The 20,255-nt window shown below is 39.9% G+C and overlaps 1 protein-coding gene across 6 annotated transcripts in view; it reads right to left on the reverse strand.

Moving 5' to 3' along the window:
- Positions 1-383: 383 nt before the first annotated feature.
- Positions 384-20,255, reverse strand: part of OSTM1 (osteoclastogenesis associated transmembrane protein 1) — a 45,935-nt gene continuing 26,063 nt past the window's right edge. Inside the window, exons 6-9 of one of the 6 annotated variants that reach the window (XM_063667055.1) lie at positions 15,936-16,274; positions 14,002-14,183; positions 11,792-11,918; positions 384-2,049 (exon numbers count right to left, since the gene is read on the reverse strand). In XM_063667055.1, coding sequence (XP_063523125.1) covers positions 16,219-16,274 — 56 coding nt within the window. In that variant the 3' untranslated portion in view covers positions 384-2,049; positions 11,792-11,918; positions 14,002-14,183; positions 15,936-16,218. Of the gene's footprint in view, positions 2,050-11,791; positions 11,919-12,924; positions 14,184-14,255; positions 16,275-20,255 lie in introns of those variants that run through there. The other 5 variants (XM_054489995.2, XM_054489988.2, XM_054489990.2 and 2 more) reach the window with 5 other exon arrangements.

A 20,255-nucleotide genomic window follows, 5' to 3' on the forward strand; every position in this document is an offset into this window, starting at 1 on the left:
GTGGATAATTGAACAAATGGATGGACACATCTGTTGGTCATCATATTGACTCTTTGTGGTGCCAGATGTGATGAGCCACAAAAGTAAAATATGCTCCATGAAAGAGAAGGGAGGATCAGGAGAGGGGCTCACGCACACTCAGCTGAAGCTGCTTCCCCACTCTGGACTATCCAGGCAGAATCTTAATATTGGTCACAGTGCACAGAGGGTATTTCCTTCAGTCAAGGAGCTTCCTATGGGCCCTTCCTATAGGCCCAGGACCACGCAGTTAGTTATTAGTCCCTGACTTATAAGAGCTTGCAGTCTAAGTGAAGAGACAGTGTTAGCTCGGAGGAAATAATGACATGATTTGCACAAATCAATAAATAATTGGCCTTAAGTAATGTAGGGAGATGTATAATTATAATGAGTTCGAAGAAAAGAGAGATAAGTGGGGCTAGAACAGTCCAGAAAGCACCATTAAAGAAGTGGGATTTGACTTTGATGCAGAGAACAGGCAAATGCTCATTCACGTGGGGGAATGTGGGTTAATTTTCTGAACCCTGATCCCACCTGGGGCATCACAGTGCTATTTTCCAGATGCATGCCCAAGTCCCCTTTCAATTTTCCATCCCTGGTCTGCATGGCAGGCGAGATTTCCATCACCATTAGAGCAGACGGGGCTTCACAAAGAGCAGTCCAATTTGAGTGCTGATGAGGCCAACAGGTTTGATTCAGAAGGTTGTTATTGCTGCCAGGCTGTAACTTAGACATATAAATTTGCTGCTTCAAATGTTCCATCAGGAGAATCAGCTGGGGAGCACTAATCCTAAGTGAAACCGTCTTGATTACAAAGGAAGAAATGACAACACCATATCATTTAACTGCTGAATCCTTAAAATGAAACACAAAGCAGCATTAAAGTTCTCTGCCTGTAATGCCATGGTTTAAGCAGTTAATCTTATTTTAGCTGAATGGCATGTTCATTACAGCAAATAAGTAGATAATGTGTGGGATTACTGAAGTGGGAAGATAAATTAAACCAGTTATGGGCATCATGTTGGTTTTTTTTAACTGTCTGATTTAACTTGGTATTTTTCAACAGCCAGATCTAATAAACACTCATTTAGCAGAGATTAAGGAGATGGGACTCTTGCCCAGAAAAGGTATTATATATGACTTGAGATGCTAGTTTTAAGGGCAGTAATTCATGATACTCAGCACTGGCTCCAGCCTGGAATCTTCAGCGCTTTAACAGGAGGGGTTCATGAGTGGCAAAGCAGTGCTTCTCACTTTCCACTAAATAGTTACGTTTCTACCATTTATACTTTTCACAGGCAGCTGAAGGACTTTTCTTCAAGGTCTCAAACATTCTTTTCTGTAGACCTGCTACAAAGACACCTTCTAACATCATACAGTGTAGTTCAGGAATGTATTTTATCTTTTCTCAAACAAGTGCTACTCTAACTTCAAAAACCATTCATTGAACTATGGGTACAAAGGACAAAGGAGATAGAGTCCTTGAATTGGAAGAGATTACAATGTAGTCTGGAGAGGAGGAATAACAATCACACACAGTAAAGAACAATAAAGAAGCTGGTAACAGCATGAGCGGGTGCATAAACAAGTGCCAAATTACATAGCCAATTTGTGCAGTGTAGCCCATAAGGAAACAGATGGACAAATACTTACTGAGCAGCATGAAATACTCCAGGTTGGGTATTGTGCTGTAGGCTTTTTGTATACTTAATTTGTGCAAAATTTTTTTTTTGAGGCAAGTATTATGAACTCCCATTTCACAGGTGTAGAAACCGAGGCTCAGAGAACCAAATTGCTTATCCAAGTAGGAGGAAAGCCCCAGGTCTGATTTCAAAGTCCTTGCCTTTTCCTTTATGGCAAGTTGCTTCTCTGAGAAATATGAAGAGTCAGGAGCAGAAGAAAATCATGTAAGATGTCATGGAAGGAGTGGAATTGGATCTGAGTCTGAATGTACCCTTCAACCCAACTTCAAAGCAGCAAATGCCTTGATGCAATCTGTTTGACAGTCAATTCTGCTTCCAGGAATTCAGCCTAAATAAATAATTAAGAAAATGTCCCTTTAGAAAGTTTGTATCTGTTTGCACTCACACCATATATTATGTAAATTCATTGTTCTCATGCCAATACCAGACATTATCATTCCTTTTCAATATCTGCCAGTCCATTAGATGGAATATAGTATCACCATGTAGCTATAATTTGTGTTTCTTTAGTGGGTAGATATGAACACCTATTCATATCTTTGCTGCCTAACTTTGTTTTAGAATTCTCTGTGCCTTTTCCTTTGCTGATTTTTTTTGAGACAAGGTCTCGCTCTGTCTCCCAGGCTGAAGTGCAGTGGCATGATCTTGGCTCATTTCAGCCTTGACCTCTTGGGCTCAAGCAATCCTCCCACCTTAGCCTCCCAAGTAGTTAGGCACATGCTACCATGCCCAGCTAATTTATTTTTTTATTTTTTTTTGTAGAGAAGGTTTTACCAGGTTACCCAGGCTGGTTTTGAACTCCTGAACTCAAGCAATCCTCCCGCCTCAGCCTCCCAAATGCTGGGATTACAGGCATAAGCCACCATGTCCTGCTTTATTTTTCTATATTTATTTACCTCTAAATAATTTTATTTTAAATTTAATTTTATAAATTAAAATTAATTTTCATTATCGCATTTAGAACACTACATATTAAGATTTTTGAATTGTCATATATGCTGCATATTACTTCTAGTTGATTTTTTTTTTAACACAGACAAATCTGAGTCATTTTCTTTATAATTTCTGCAGTAGCATCCTGGAAATACAGTTACAGCAAGAGGTAACCTTCAGAGTAGACAGCTTTCTCAAAATGGTAGCTCAGGTGAAGGGATAGCCAGGGCAGACTTGTACAACTTCTATCTGCAAGGACAATCCCAGTTGTGCAGACTCAGGGCTCCAATGAGATTCATAGTTGTTAAAAGGACAAGTAACTCCTGATGGCTATACAACTAAAGGTCGCCTCAGTTACACTGATTTCTTAGTAACTTGAATTCCTAGGATAATATCTAATTTGTTCAAAGTGTACTATTCTTTTAGCATACTGTTAAGTCCACAAATACTATATGTGACATTTTGTCTTCAGATTGATGCAGGATTTTTCTTGGCTCCTTCACTGGACTCCCAACCGGAGGGAAAATTTACTCGGCCCACCATATTCAACCCCTTGTGGGTGGGAGCCTGTCAGCAAGTAAGTGCGGGATCCAGCCGGCCGCTCCGGGCACCAGCAGAAGCAAGCTCCATGTGGGGCCCATGGCCAAACCAGACATGAGCAAGTGAGTGTGGGATCTGGCCAGCTGTTCTAGGCACTGGCAGGAGGAGGCTCCATGTGGGGCTCATGGCCAGATCAGGAGTGAGCAAGCGAGTGCAGATCTGGCTGGCCACTTTGGGCACTGGCGGGAGCAAGCTCTGCAGGACCCATGGCACCACCGAGGTGAGGATGCCCATGACCCCAAAACCCCAGGGGGCATGTTACAGTGCTCTCTTAGTGCCGCCATCTGCAGATGGCTATGTGTTAACAGCTCAGCTGTCCCCTTGTCTCATCACGTGGGGTGGCTGCCCTCTAACAGCAAGGGCGAAGGGCTGGTGTGATAGCCTTTTTGGGTCCCCACAATCGGTGAGTCCTGAGCTCTTGTCCATCCAGCATCCAAGAAGAATGAGGTTGTGTGGACACTTGAAGGATGGTGAGGGTAGAGAATTTAATTGAGCAGTGGAAATGGCTCTTGGCATAGAGGGGAGCTGGAGAGGGGATGGGAAAAGCAGATAGTCTTCCCCAAAATCTGGCCGTCTCTTCCCCAAAGTCCAGCCATCTCTCCTTTCTACTGACTGAGTCTGGGATCTTTATAGGCACAGGATGTGGGTGGGTGGAGTGGGGTGGTCCACAGGTAGTTTTGGAAAAGACAACACTGGATTGGTAAAAAGACATTATTCAGAAAGAACCAATCAAGAGAGAGTGAGCAAACAGGAATAGAAGTTCTCACTTTGGACTGCAGGTTTCAGGCTTTTAGGATTGAAGATGGGGTTTCACCAGGGACTCATCTGTTTGCCTAGGCGTTTGGCTGCCTCCTGCCACTCTCAATATTTTTGTTTGTTTGTTTCGTTTTCACTCTCAATATTTTTTAGTGAGTTTTTTAGTTCATTTTTGTGCTATGTTCATCAGGTTTGACATCAAGATGATGCTGACTTTGTAAAATTAATTGGGACTTCCTTCCCTTCCTCCCTCCCTCCCTCTTCCCTCCCTCCCTTCCTTCCTTCCTCCCTCCTTCCCTCCCTCCCTTCTTTCCCTTTTCTATTTAATCTACTTACTGATATTTGAGTTTAACATGTCATGTTACTATTTGTCCTGTCCTGTGTTCCTGTTTCCCTCTTTTTTTGATTTCTGTTATATTGATATTTCCCCCTTCCTCCATTAGTTTGGTAGTTATACCCTCTTTTACTTTTTTTTAGCAGTTACCTTAAACTTTTCAACATTAATCCTAATCTTCAATGTTACTTGAATTTTTGTCTTATTCCCAAATAATGCAATAACCCTAAAACATTTTAACTCCAAGAATATTGTGATGGTTAATTTTATGTGTCAACTTGACTGGGCCACAGGGTGCCCAGACATTTGATCAAACATTATTCTGGGTGTGTTTGTGAGGGTATTTCTGAATGAGCTTAGCATTAGAATCAGTAGACTGAATAAAGCAGATGGTCCTCTCCAATGTTGGTGGACTTCATCAAATTAATTGAATACCTGAATAAAATAAAAAGGCTGATAAGAGGAAACTTCTCCTGCCTGACTTGTGAGCTGGGGCATTAGTCTCCTGCCCTCATTGGAACTACATCGACAGCTTTCCCAGGGCTGCAGCTTGCCAAATGCACATCTTGGGATGTCTCAGGTGCCATAATCACATGAGCCAATTTCTTACAGTATGTATGTATGTCATAGGAGACATTTATATGCTAAATATATATATGTCATAGGAGACACATAATAGAGAATATATAATATATAGATCATATAACATGTAGATTATGTTTCATATAGAATGTTATATATGTAGATTATGTATTTCCTATGACATATTAAACATAAAACATATATAAAATATCTTCTATGACATACATATTAATTATTAAATAGTGGCTTATGGCCAGGCGTGGTGGGTCACGCCTGTAATCCCAGCACTTTGGGAGGCCGAGGCAGGCAGATTACCTGAGGTCAGGAGTTTGAGACCAGCCTGGCCAACATGGTGAAACCCCATCTCTACTAAAAATACAAAAGTTAGCTGGGCGTGGTGGCATGTGCCTGTAATCTCAGCTACTTGGGAGGCTGAGGCAGGAGAATCGCTTGAACCCAGGAGATGGAGGTTGCAGTGAGCCAAGATTGTGCCACTGCACTCCAGCCTGGGCGACAGAGTGAGGCTCTGTCTCAAAAAATAAAATTAAATTAAAAGTGGCTTATATATTATCATATATAATATGGCTTATATACCATATAGCTCTCTCTCCTCTTGGTTCTGTTTTTCCTGGAGAACCCGAATACAAATCACCTCTTGACTTTTATGTAACTTGTGCATTTTATTCTTTCTCTGTGTGTATGTGTGTGTGTATATATATATATATATGTTAACTCCACATGACATCATTGTATACAGCCAGTATTTATTTAGATTTATCCATATAGTTACCCTTTATACTAATTTCCTGTTCTTGCCCCTGTGAGTTTCCAACTGGGTTTATTTATTTATTTATTTATTTTTCTGAGGCAGAGTCTCGCTCTGTCTCCCAGGCTGGAGTGCAGTGGCTCGATCTCCGCTCACTGCAAGCTCCACCTCCCGGGTTCGTGCCATTCTCCCGCCTCAGCTTCCCGAGTAGCTGGGACCACAGGCACCCGCCACCATGCCTGGCTAATTTTTTGTATTTTTAGTAGAGACGGGGTTTCACTGTGTTAGTCAGGATGGTCTCGATCTCCTGACCTCGTGATCCGCCCGCCTCGGCCTCCCAAAGTGCTGGGATTACAGGTGTGAGCCACCGTGCCCGGCCCCAACTGGGTTTATTTTACCTCCACCTGAAGACGTCTTTAGCGTTTTTTTAATGCAGTGCTACTTGTGATAAATTCTTTTTGTCCTGAAATGCCTTTATTTCCCTTTTAATTTTGAAGACCATTTTTGCTAGGCATGGAATTCTAGACAATTGGTTACCCTCTTTTTTTTTTTTTTTTTTTTTAAGCAGACTCTTGCTCTGTCACCTAGGCTGGAGTGCAGTGGTGCAATCTCAGCCCACTGCAACCTTTGCCTTCTGGGTTCAAGCAATTCTCCTGCCTCAGCCTCCTGAGCAGCTGGGATTACAGGCATACTTACTACCACGCCCGACTAATTTTTGTATTGTTAGTAGAGATGGGGTTTTGTCATGTTGGCCAGACTGGTCTCGAACTCCTGATCTCAAGTGATCCGCCTGCCTCGGCCTCCCAAAGTGCTGGGATTACAGGCATGAGCCACCACACCTGACCAATCAATTACCTTCTTTCAGCACTTTGAAAATATTCCATTTGTCTTCTGGCTTTCATTATTTCTTTGGAGAATCCAGCAGTAAGTCTAGTGGTTGCTCTTTTGATGGTGATGTCTTTTTTCTCTAGCTATTTTGTAAGATTTTATCTTTGGTTATCAATTACTATGAATGTGCCTGGGTTTTTTGTGTATTTTAGATTCTGCTTGGGTTTTTTAATCTGTGACAATGCTTTTCACCAATTTTGAAAGTCCTCAGCTATTATCTTTTCAAAAGTTGCTTCTAGGCTGGGCACAGTGGCTCACACCTGTAATCCCAGCACTTTGGGAGACAGAGGCGGGTGGATCACCTGAGGTCAGGAGTTCAAGACCAGCCTGGCCAACATGATGAAACCCCGTCTCTACTAAAAATACAAAAATTAGCCGGGTGTGGTGGTAGATGCCTGTAATCCCAGCTGCTCGGGAGGCTGAGGCAGGAGAATCTCTTGAACCTAGGAGGCGGAGGTTGCAGTTAGGTGAGATCACGCTATTGCACTCCAGCCTGGGCCACAGAGCAAGATTCTGTCTCAAAAAAATAAAAATAAATAAATAAAGTTGCTTCTCTCACATTTTCTCTGTTCTCTGCTTTTCAGGGACTCTAAATACATTTATATTAAATCTTCTCATTGTATCCCCTATATCTCTTACCCCCTTGTCTGTACTTATGACTTTTTTCACTCCATGTTTCCTTCTGGAAATGTTCTTCTAATGTATTCTTAATTATTATTTGCTATAAAATCTTTCCATTTAGTTCTTAATTTCAGCTACTATTTGTTTTTGTTTGCAATTTTGTTCTTTTTATGGTTTCCATAATTATTAATCTTGTTTCTTGTTTTAGCTCTTCAAACCTATTAAACACATTTCAGAGCAATTTTCTGTCAAGTAAAACTTGACAAAAAAAAAAGCAATCAATAAGTTCCAGTTCCACTTATGATACAGAAAGCCAAGAAGCGTTGCTTTCACAAACTACTTTGCCTTGGGCAGAGTACAGGATGAAAGATAGCAGCAAATTAAAAAAAAAAAAAAAAAAAAGAGAAGAAAACTGAAATTTTAACAAATGCTTCAAGAGTAAGTGTGGGCTAGTGTGACAGCTTAGAATCCCCGGAAGCCACAGATACAAGGAGAGTTTAGCCCCAATTACTGGCTCTTTTTCATAGCCTCCACTGGGTATTCATAAGAAAAACTGGGGACAGAGCAGGAGAATTGAAAGAGACTCCTTTTGGTGACACAGGCATGCAGGTGACAACCAGCTACCACTGTGAGAGAGACATGAAACCCAGGTCCTTCTCTTACATAAAGAAAAAGCCATCTGCCACCAGGGAAGTGATACAAAACCTCCTATCCCCTGGTTTCAGCCAACAAAGTTGGCTGTAGGCAGGGAAGAGTTAAGCAAAAACCATCTGCCGTTGGACGGGGCAAGGAAACTCACACTTGTGACCATGATCCTGCACTGATACAAAGCAGAGGTTTGGCGCCAGTGAGAGAGGGACAGGAAACTCACTCTCACCTAAGACCCCACAATTACAAAACAAGTCCTGAGTGCCACGGAGAAAGGGGACCCAGCCCTGAAGCTCACAAACCCATGGTTTGCATGAGACTGAGGCTGGAGGAGGAGAACCGCCTCCTGCCCCAACCGTAAGCCTTGCACAAAGTAGTAAGCAATAGATTTCTACAGCTGAGGAGGAGCAGGGGCAGAGAGAAAGAGATATCATTGGTGGTACAAGTGTGCAGAGTCTGCTAAAACCTGAGGGTGGAGCAGGAACACAGAAAAACTCTGGCACTGTAGGCCATACACTAAGCCCACAGCATCAGCAGTCCACCACTGAAGAATTTGAAATCTGTGATATACTGAAAGTAACTATAGCAGCAACAAACTCAAACCCAGATCAACTATTTATTAGAGTTATTTGCCTCTCCCCCAACACTAATGGCCTAATAGAAGGACAGCTGTGCCCATTTCCAGATATAAATACTATTTACCTCAGTTTCTACTGTTCTTTAACATGCAACATCCGACATTTAATCAACAATTATAAGACATTTTAAAAAGTAAGACTTTGGGAGGCCGAGGCAGGCGGATCACGAGGTCAGGAGATCGAGACCATCCTGGCTAACATGGTGAAACCCCGTCTCTACTAAAAATACAAAAAATTAGCCGGGCGTGGTGGCAGGCGCCTGTAGTCCCAGCTACTCGGGAGGCTGAGGCAGGAAAATGGCGTGAACCTGGGAGGCGGAGCTTGCAGTGAGCCGAGATCATGCCACTGCACTCCAGCCTGGGTGACAGAGCGAGACTCCGTCTCAAAAAAATATAATAAAAAGTAAGAAAAAAAATGATCCATTATCAAGAGATAAAGTAGTCAACAGAACCAGATCCAGAGATGACCCAGATATTGATATTATCAGATAGAAACTTTAAAACAACTATAATTAAAATGCTAAAGGACCTAGTGGAATGGAAGGACACCATGCATAAATAGGTTGGGAATTTCAGCAGAGATGGAAACTGTAAAAAAAGAGTTAAATGAAAATGTTAGAAATAAAAATATGATATTAAGAGATAAAGAGCCGGGCGCAGTGGCTCACGCCTGTAATCCCAGCACTTTGGGAGGCTGAGGTGGGTGGATCACAAGGTCAGGAGTTCGAAACCATCCTGGCTAACACAGCGAAACCCCATCTCTACTAAAAATACAAAAAAAAATTAGCAGGGCGTAGGTGGTGCATGACTGTAGTCCGAGCTACTCGGGAGGCTGAGGCAGGAGAATGGCGTAAAACCCGGGAGGTGGAGTTGCAGTGAGCTGAGATCACGCCACTGCACTTCAGCCTGGGAGACAGAGCGAGACTCCGTCTCAAAAAAAAAAAAAAAAAAGAGAGATAAAGAATCTCTTCAACAGGCTTATTGGTGGACTAAACACAGCACAAGACAGAATCAGTAAGCCTGAAATAGGTTAACAGAAATAATCCAAATTGAAACACAAAGAAAAATAGAGTGTATAAAAGAAAACAGCACATCCAACAGAGCCGTGGGACAATATCAAATGGCCTAACATAAATCTAATTGCAGTCTCAGAAGAACATTTGATCATATAATGGTTGAGAATTTTCTAAAATTAATAAAAAACAACAAACAGATCCAAGAGGTTTGGAGAATCTCAAGCAAAAGAAATACAAAGAAAAACACACCCAGAGGCTGGGCACGGTGGTTCACGCTTGCAATCCCAGCACTTTGGGAGGCCAAGGTGAGAGGATTGTTTGATCACAGTTGTTCCAGACCAGCCTGGGAACATGGGGAAACCTCATCTCTACTGAAAAAAAAAAAAAAAAAAAGAAAAGAAAAAAAGCTGGGTATGGTGGCACATGCATGTAATGACAGGTACTTAGGAGGCTAAGGTGGGAGGATTGCTTGAGCCCAGGAGGCAGAGGATGCAGAGAGCTGAGGTCACACCACTGCACTTCAGCCTGGGCAACAGAGTCGACCCTTCGTCAAAAAAAAAAAAGGCACATCGTAGTTTAACTGCTGAAAATTAAAAAAAAAAAAAAAGGATATCTAGAAGGCAGCAAGAAAAAAAAATTACATATAGATGAACAAAATTTAGAATTACAGCAGAACTCTCAACAGAAACTTTGCAAGCCAGGAGGCAATGGAGTAATTTCTTTAAAGTATTAGAAAACTTAGACTTTACCACAATCCTACCAGGTAACTTGAAATCTTGGTGTTGGTGAGGCTAATCAGGGCTAGAATTGAGAAGAAAGATGGTGGTACTGTGGGAACAAGAGTAAATGACAGGGCTTAGATGCAAGGTGCTGGGGTGTACCTGAGAGCCAGAATGACATGGGTATGCCTCTTGAAATCAGACCATCAATAAGCAAGGTCCCCAAACCCAAAATGGGTTCTTCAGAGCCAGACCACATCAGACTACATTCTCTAAATCACTTTCAGCACAGTGGAGTTGGTTACAAGCAAAATTGCATAACTGCAGTGCTCAGCTAAGCACCTATTCCCCAGTGTCTCAAAGACATAGAATGAATGGTACAGATTGTGACAAAAGCCAAACTACAAAGGATAGTTCCTATGATTTCATCTATTGTGATATCAGGAGACAGGAAGAAGGTGAACAGATAATCCACTGATGCAGAGGTCACAGACCTAGGAGGAAATGAAGCAGCTAAACACCCATGTGCTCCTATTTGAGATACTGGGTTGAAGCAAGGGGTAAGTCCTGAATGGATGGTGGGCCAAATGTGCCAAGTAGTGCAAGGTCAAGCAGAACTTCAATTCTTTCCACAATCTCCATCATTTCCCAAAAGCTTAAAAATATACAATCTAATTTTACAATTTTTTTAATTTTTATTTATTTTTTGAGATGGAGTCTCGCTCTGTGGCCCAGGCTGGAGTGCAGTGGCGCGATATCAGCTCATGGCAAGCTCCGCCTCCCGGGTTCACACCATTCTCCTGCCTTAGCCTCCCAAGTAGCTGGGACTACAGGCGTGCACAACCACGCCCAGCTAATTTTTTGTATTTTTTAGTAGAGACAGGGTTTCACCATGTTAGCCAGGATGGTCTCGATCTCCTGACCTTGTGATCCGCCCGCCTCGGCCTCCCAAAGTGCTCGGATTACAGGCGTAAGCCACCATGCCCGGCCTAATTTTACAATTTCTATGCATACACTCTTCCAAGACAAGTGACCCCCAACTTCCCTTTTCCATGTGGACTGCTACCTCTAGTTCCCTCATATACATTCAGGAATCACAGGATGGAGCCACGATTGGGGGTAGTGGAAATTCGATCTAGAGATTCTACTTGCTTATTTACCTTCTTTATGCTATCCTTATGCTAGTTGTTTGCCTGCACCACAGTAAGAGAAAAGCAGCAAGAGGGAACGTGAGCATGGGGTGGGGAGGGAGGTGGGTGGGTGTTGGATTTTGACTGCTCAGAATCCCTGGGTTATACAAATAAACATTGTGCCTTATTTAATGGAGGACAGCCAAGATATAAAGAGGGTTTCAAAAAGCCAAGGCCAAGCAAGCCCTTGGTATCTCAGCTTCTATTACATTACTGGCAATAGCACTACAAATCAATGTAGAAAATGAGGTACTAGTAGGAGAGAGAGGAAAAGGAAGAAATAGCTGATCACCTCTGGAAAGAGGGATGGCTGCAAGGCTTTCTGCTGTGGGCCCCTGCCTCTAAAGATACCCAATACAGTGACAGTAGCCTTCTCCTACCTTCTTTTTATTTTTTTGCTGGAATGCAGTGGTGTGATCTTGGCTCATTGCAAACTCTGCCTCCTGCGATTCTCCTGCCTCAGTCTCCCGAGTAGCTGGGATTACAGGCACGCACCACCACGCCTGGCTAATTTTTAGAAGAGATGGGGTTTCACCATGTTGGCCAAGCTGGTCTCAAATGATCCACCAGCCTCAGCCTCCCAAAGTGTTGGGATTACAGGTGTGACCTACCGCACCCAGCCCTTCTCCTACCTTTGTGTGATCACTCTTCTGTTTCAGAAGTCAAAACAGGACAAGCAACTAATAATTTTCAATTCTGCTTATCTATACTCTAGTTGTATACAATTATCTGAGAAATTACAATTGAATTATTTTCCACTTCCAATGCTATTGGGCAGATCTTTCAGACATGATCCTGAGCATTTAAGACAATGGAGGAATTACCACAATTTCTAGCTAAAATGAACCTATCATTCCTTTTACTTTTTAATTTTAAAAATATGAGATGGGGGTCTCACTTTGTTGCCCATGCTGATCTTGAACTCCTGGCCTCAAGCGATCACCCTGCCACAGCCTCCCAAAGTGTTGGGATTACAGGCAGGACTCACTGCACCCAGCATCATTCATTTTAAAGCTCTGAAATTTTTTGATTGCATTGGGGTACTGACATGGATTTTTTTTTTTTTTTTTTTTTTGAGACAGGGTCTCGTTCTGTCACTCAGGCTGGAGTACAGTGGCACAATCTTGGCTCACTGCAACCTCTGCCTCCTAGACTCAAGTGATCCTCCCACCTCAGCCTCCTGAGTAGCTGGGACTACAGGTACACACCGTGATGCTCAGCTAGTTTTCTAATTTCTTGTAAAGACAAGGTCTCACTATATTGCCCAGGCTGGTGTCAAACTCATGGGCTCAAGTGATCCTCCCGCCTCAGCCTCCCAAAGTGCTGGGGTTACAGGTCTGAGTCACCAAACCCAGCAGATTTTAAAAAATACCTGTTTATCACAAGAAAAACATATTTAAAAAATAATTATTGCAAAGCTCCACACTATATGAAGCATGGATCAGTCAAATTATCTTTTAAAAGCCCTCTTTAATTCCAAGGAGACAAAGAAAGTTATTGGTCATTAAACATGTTACATGTATGACTAATATTTATTATAGCTAATATAATAGTTTAGAACAAGGAAATTTAGTAGAGTTGTAACATTTTGGTGCTACATGTATAATTCAGCATAAGCCAAAGCCTTTTTAAAATAACCAATACTATCATTTTATGAAATCTTTACAAGATAAGCACAGTAGTACAATATTTAAGCATCTCAAGTCTCCATTTAAGAGTTGACTATCAAAGAATGACTGTTATAAATAAAGAGCTCTATGATGTTCTGCTTATTTAGTTAATAAGGTAGGGACATAAGTGACACACTTTTTAGAGGAATCCATGCAGCCGACAGAAAGTCAGATTAGGTAGTCTCTAGGGATCCATCCAGCTCTGGGACTCTATGATCAGATGGCCTCTAAGGTTTCTTCTAGCTCAGAAAATAGAGGTACCTGGAACATAATTTTTTAAATTTTAAATGGTTATATAGGTTAATAGTATTTTTTGCTTTTCAAAATTCATTGCTGGTGATGTCTATTACTTATTTGATGTCATGTCTTTGGCCAGGAATGCAATCGTAATTAGCATTGTCCCAGGAAAACATTTCATTTTATAAGGAGCATATCCCAGAAACATTAGAAAATACTAGTCCCAATATAAGCAACATTTACCAACTAGACTCTGGGCTACACTTTAAAATATCTGATGTTCAGCCAGGTGCGGTGCTTATGCTTGTAATCCCAGCACTTTGGGAGGCTGAGGCAGGAGGATCACTTGAACTCAGGAGTTCAAGACCAGCTTGGGCAACATAGTGAGACACTGTCTCTACAAAAAAAAAAAAAAAATTAATTATCAAAAAAAAAGAAAAAATATATCTGATGTTATTTCTATCTCTGAAGTTCAACAATAAATAAATAATCCAAAGTACATTTTTATTTGCAGCAAAATTTAAGACAGATGGTACTTTCTTTTTTTTTTGAGACAAGGTCTGGCTCTGTCGCCCAGGTTGGAGTGCAGTGGTACAATCTCGGCTCATTGCAACCTCTGCCTCCCGGGCTCAAGACATCCTCCCATCTCAGCCTCCCAAGTAGCTGGGACTATAGGCACTTACCACCATACCCAGCTAATTTTTGTACTTTTTGCAGAGACAAGGTTTCGCCATGTTGCCCAGACTGGTCTCGAACTCATAAGCTCAAGCGATCTGCTTCAGCCTCCCAAAGTGCTGTAAATACAGGTATGAGACACTGTGTCCAGCTGATGGTACTCATAAAAGTAGGCATCTAAACTCAATACCTGAAAAACAAATGTGATGTTAAATTACATCTGAAATTTTAAAAATGTATTTAAAAATCCAAATAAAGCTTACAATTCCTTATTTCCTTTAATGTGTCAAAAAAACACTTAAAGATATTCTTGTGAATACATATAAGCTGTGTCTCAGCATTCAGTACTATGCAAATAATTTTTCAACATGACAAAATGAAAAATTTACACACTTCAGGGTAGCGCTTCATACTTATCTTCGAAATCTATTGCTGTTGCTGGATCTAAAGAGCAATGACTCAACCAGAAAAAATAGTAAAGGCTGCCTTTTCCTTTTTAAAGTGCTTATTAGCTTTATATCCAAAAACAATGGTTTTTACAAATACATAATACTGAAAGGTGCTCAAAAAGTCACCACTTACAGAATTGAACATGTCATTTTCTAACTCTGCACATGTAAACTTGTTTTATCTGCATTAATGAAGATTGCTTCAAATGGCTCTCAATCACATGCTTCAAACCAAGACAGTGCTAAGTTCCAGCAGCATGAACAGTGACAGTAGAACAAACCCCAGCACATTTTCAGTGGATCACAGCAGATCAGAAAAAGTGTAACAGCTTTTGAGTATGTTATACATCCAAGAGCCTTATATTTCACTCCACATATACAGTAAACATAAAAGAAAAAAGAAACACTTTGTCTCCCTATAGAGCATTTTATAGGATAGGAAGGGATTCAAATTCTCTTATTATTTAACAAAACTCTTGTTTCTACATAGAGATTTTATATTCTTCATGTTTACAACAAAGCCTATTTCCACCAAAAAAGCAAGAAGAAATTAATAAATGAAATCCTGAACTCTAAAAACCTAAGAAATAAAATTGTGAACAATTCTGAAACGAAGTGTTTTTTTTTAAAGGCGAATACAAACATACCAAAATAGAATTTCTGAGCATGAAATATGTGATTTCATTTCAATCGTATCACTTTCATCTGATTGAAATAATTTAGAAACAATAAGGATGATCTTAATCTCACTACATTCTGCATGAGACTATCGTTCCGATTCATCCCCTCAATACACACCACTGTCCAACAGTCTTACAGTGAGCATCCTCTCAGGTCCCTTTCTGCTCGCTGAACCTTAAGCTGGTTTTACCCCTCCTTTCTCTCTTCTCCAAAATCCTCTATATATCTTAAGAGGAAAATATTCCTTTAAAAAATGACAATTTAAATACAGTGTGATAATGCTACATTTGATTTAAAGTAGTAATAAATTATAAATTGCCAAATAACTTAATGTAATTCACGATGCAAATCCTTGGTATAAAAATAATCCATATTGCCCTGAATATAATAAAGCAATCCAGTGATTTTTAAATTACTTATGAAATAAAGGCAAAAATAAGATGTAAAATACTATTTATAAAAGTCAAGTAAGAAACCAGTTACCATAAATCTTTTTTACAAAGATAAATGTAATGTGGCTTACTACTTTTAAAAATTGTTAGGGAGGTTTGGAATCAGTGGTTTCAAAAATAACTCTAGGGAAAATAGAGACTGAATTATATATTATTGTGATGTACAACATATTAACTATAACAATAATACTGCAATGGGGGGTAATTAATCTTTGGGTCTGTTACTTTCTAACAAGTACATTTCTTTTTCAAAGTCTTTGCTATAACTGATTAATTTTTAAATGTTAATTTTCAAAAACTTTTCTACTTGAGATACTTATGTTAATAAGACACCAGAAGTCTAGAATAGTAATAAAATACCTATAAAATAAAATAATGATTGTTCTTGCATCTTCTGTTATTGTGACAAATATACATTAAAATAGATAACATTGCTACACCTGGAAATTAAAAATATCCAAATCTGTTAGAAAGAAGTGGAAAAGGAAAGAAAAATGGAAAATTCTTATTTAAAAATGGATCTGAAGTCCTTGTATTTCTTAAGAACTTGACTTGTCAAATCACAGTTTATCTTCTTTCTGAAACCAAATTGTGTCTTCCACCATTCATTCACGTGATATGTCAATTCTCCATTTTGTAGGTCTCAGTTTGAATTTTCCTGAATGTTTGCAAAACTGGTACTGGACTTGAGACGTTTGGCTAGATAAATAAAAAGAATTATATTTTAATTTAAATTTAATTATCAAACATGATTATTTACTATTTTTATGTAATCTATAGTATTTGTCTATTAATTCTATGTTTGAATCCTAACAGTTCCAGCCTTATAAGAATTAAAACCTAATTGAAACTTTTTTCTACCAACCTCAAAAAAACATAACTTTGTTAGAAATTGCACATGACTTTGTTAGAAGCAGTACAAATAAAACATCATTTGTATCTTCTTGAACATCACAATCTTAAATATGTAATGTAGATGAAATAAATGTACTTAGACAATGAAAGTGCTATAAGGTAGAATAACAAAATTATACATCTAAAAGTCTAAGTTAGAAATCCAAATCTGAATTTCTCTTAAAAGAATTCAGTGGAAACTTCCCCAACCTGATAAAGAGCATGTACAAAGATTCTATAGCAATCATTATGCTTAACTGTGAAAGACTGAATGGTTTTTCGCCCTAAGATCTAGAATAAGACGAAAATACCTGGTCTTGCTTGACATCATGCCACTAATTTATCACCAGTGCAATAAGGCAAGAGAAAGAAAAGGAAAGGTATACATATTGGAAAGAAAGAAAGAAAACTGCTTCTATTTTCAGATAAAAAAAATTCAGTGAAAGAACTCTGTAATGGGAAAAACAAAACAAAACATTTTAATGATCCTCAAAGAAAAGTGAGTTGTATATTATTATGGAACTCTGTATTGTAAAAAACAATTTTTAATGACCCTCAAAGAAAAGTGAGTTTTATGTTATATACACACACAAACACATATGGCTGCTAACAAAATACGTTACCATCAATTCTGATTTGATGCTAATGGGACTGAGTCATTAGGGTTAATAAAACAAATCATGGCTATTTGGCTTGGTAATATGTTTTGTACTTATAGTTAAACATGAATGTTGCTCATGTTCTAGAAATGAAAAACAATCATGCCCATAGTGAGAGTATTTTATACTGAGTAACTAAGAGTCTCCCTACTTCAGAGCTTCACAAAACTTGGGTAGAGGTTATGATTTAGAAGCTCTGCAATGGGACTCTAGTACCTGTACTTTTTTTTAAAGCTCTGCAGATAATTCTGATGTGTAGCCAATGATGAGAACCAGTGTTTCTGGTTTCTTTATCTTATTTTATTTATTTATTTTATTTTTTTTGAGACGGACTCTTGGCTTTGTCGTCCAGGCTGGAGTGCAATGGCTCCATCTTGGCTCACTGCAAGCTCCACCTCCTGGGTTCACACCATTCTCCTACCTCAGCCTCCCAAGTAGCTGGGACTACAAGCACCCAGCACCATGTCCGGCTAATTTTTTTTTTTTTTTTTTGTATTTTTAGTAGAGACGGGGTTTCACTGTGTTAGCCAGGATGGTCTCGATCTCCTGACCTCGTGATCTGCCCGCCTCGGCCTCCCAAAGTGCTGGGATTACAGGCATGAGCCACCGCGCCCGACCTACCAGTGTCTCTGGTTTCTTTCTTTTTTTTTTTTTTGAGACAGAGTCTTGCTCTGTCGCCCAGGCTGGAGTGCAGTGGCACGATCTCGGCTCACTGCAACCTCTGCCTCCTAGGTTCAAGTGATTCTCCTGCCTCAGCCTCCCGAGTAGCTGGGACTACAGGTGCCTGCCACCACGCCTGGCTAATTTTTTGTATTTTTAGTAGAGACAGGGCTTCACCGTGTTAGCCAGGATGGTCTCGATCTCCTGACCTCATGATCCACCCGCCTCGGCCTCCCAAAGTGCTGGGATTACAGGCGTGAGCCACTGCGCCCGGCCTGTCTCTGGTTTCTATCAACTGTAAGTGGAAAACCACAACATGACTTCCTGGACGAGTGTACTGCTTCAGCTTAAAATAAAGGGAAAACTTAAACTAAAACATTGACCTAAACTAAAATCTACTTCTTAAGCCTTCAGTAGATTTGGGAGGCAAACCAAATCAATGTTTGGGTTTTTGAGAATTACTTTGTTAAAAACTGCTAGAAGTGATCTAGCTTCTGACTAAATTTAAAATGACTTAATAAACTGGCCAAGTTAAATACGAATGAGTACATACACCTACATCTTCCTTGCCTTTATATTCCCTACCTGATAAATCCCCACATCCTTTAAAATTCTAGCCCAGGGATCATCTAACGGTGAATTTCAACACCTCTAATGCAGTTAGCTCCTCCCTCCAGGCAGGGAAGACAAACAAATAAAGTAGAGAATAAATGAAAAAGATGATTTAAATAACCAATTATTTAATTTAAATTAGTTTAAGTGATTAAGTGCCATTAAAGAAAGACGGCACAGAAGAACGAACAGAGAGGTGTATTCTTAGACTGAGGAGTCATAAAAGGTCTCTTTGAGCAAGTAACTTTAGAGCTAAGACCTGGCTTGCAAGAAGCCAGGTAAGGAAAGAGGGAAGGAAAAGGGGCAGTGTGAATGAGCTTGGTAGCGGAGAAGAACAGAAAGGAATCAGATTGTCCACGGCACCATGAGCAATGAGGAGAATGGATGTGACGAGTTTAGAAAGGTGGCTATGGGCCAGGTCATGTACAGCTTGGAGAGCAGACCCTGGAAAGTAAGTTTGGATTTATTCTAGGTACAATGGGAACACATTAAGGGTTCCAAGTTAGTAGAGAAACATGGTGAATTTGTGTTTAAAAAATTATTCTAGCCACTATGTGGCGTATGGATTTTAGCAGATCAAGAAATGGAAGGAGGGATACCAGTTAACGGGCTTTTGCATTAGTACAGATAAGAAATGAAGATGGTTTGGGCTAGGGTTTACCAGTGGAGGGAGAGAGACAACTGACTAAGTAGGACTGGCAGCATATTTGCTAATGAATTAAAAGGGTTTAAGGGGAATGTGGGAATGGAAAAATAAAAGAAAGAAAATAATTAAGAAATGACTACAAGGTTTGTGGCTTCCATAGCAAATAGTGACACTAGTAGTGACTTTTACTTTGACAGCAAACAAAAAATCCTGATCACAAGCAGTAAATACTTTCCATAAAGTTAAATAGATTTGCAAGGCAAATAAGATGCTAAACTTTAAAAGTATACCAAGCTCTGAAAAATAGTTTCTCAAAGGTGAGGTGCCCACAATATTTTGCTATTATTCTAAGTAAGTGCTTTAAGGACCTGAGCTACTACATATTTACAGAATGCTGGCAGCCTTCAAAAAAGCTTTAATAAATACACCCATGACAAAGACTCTCCCCTCTAGTAGCTAGCATTTTAAGGTTAACAAAACATTACAAATTCAGTTCAAACTGATCTACAGGTAAACTTTTTTTTTAAAATTAGATATATTAGAAGTGAAGTTAGATGAAGTAGTGATCGAAATTTATAGGGAAAAGAATTTTTATATCAGACATTCCTAGACAACAAATAGTATTTGAGAGAAAAGAAAATTAACCTTTTCCCCTAAACAGTTCTCTTTTTTAAAAACTACAATTATTAAGGCATAAACCCATACTTTCATTCTGATAATAAACAAGAAAGCCACGTGACTTAGAAGCCACTCTTCCTTAGCTGGATGGGATCTTTAGTTAGTGCTTCTTTTGCTCTGGCCTATTTCATAGGGAGAAAGAAAGGGAATTAATATGTATTGAACATATACTACTATGTCAAGTAATCTCCTTGGAACTACGATTCTAATTTGTTCACAAACAAACTGTATGTCAGCTATAGTTTCTTCCTGCCTGCCACACTTTCAGGTGGTTCTACCATGACTCCAATGGGTCTAAGAGCTGTCTGTATCTCCCTGCTATTGCCATGTTAGGAGTGCAAAGCCTCTGTTGTTATTTTTCTGTTGTTGCCAACCTTATTCCAGGGGTAATCTAGCTTTCTCAATTTAATCATCTGAAAGACACTGTGTTTTAATTTTTTTTTTTTTTTTGAGACAGTCTCACTCTGTCTCCCAGGCTGGAGTGCAGTGGTGCGATCTCGGTTCACTGCAACCTCCGCCTCCCAAGTTCAA

This window comes from Pongo pygmaeus, chromosome 5, assembly GCF_028885625.2.
Source record: "Pongo pygmaeus isolate AG05252 chromosome 5, NHGRI_mPonPyg2-v2.0_pri, whole genome shotgun sequence".
Classification (NCBI taxonomy): Eukaryota; Metazoa; Chordata; class Mammalia; order Primates; family Hominidae; genus Pongo; species Pongo pygmaeus.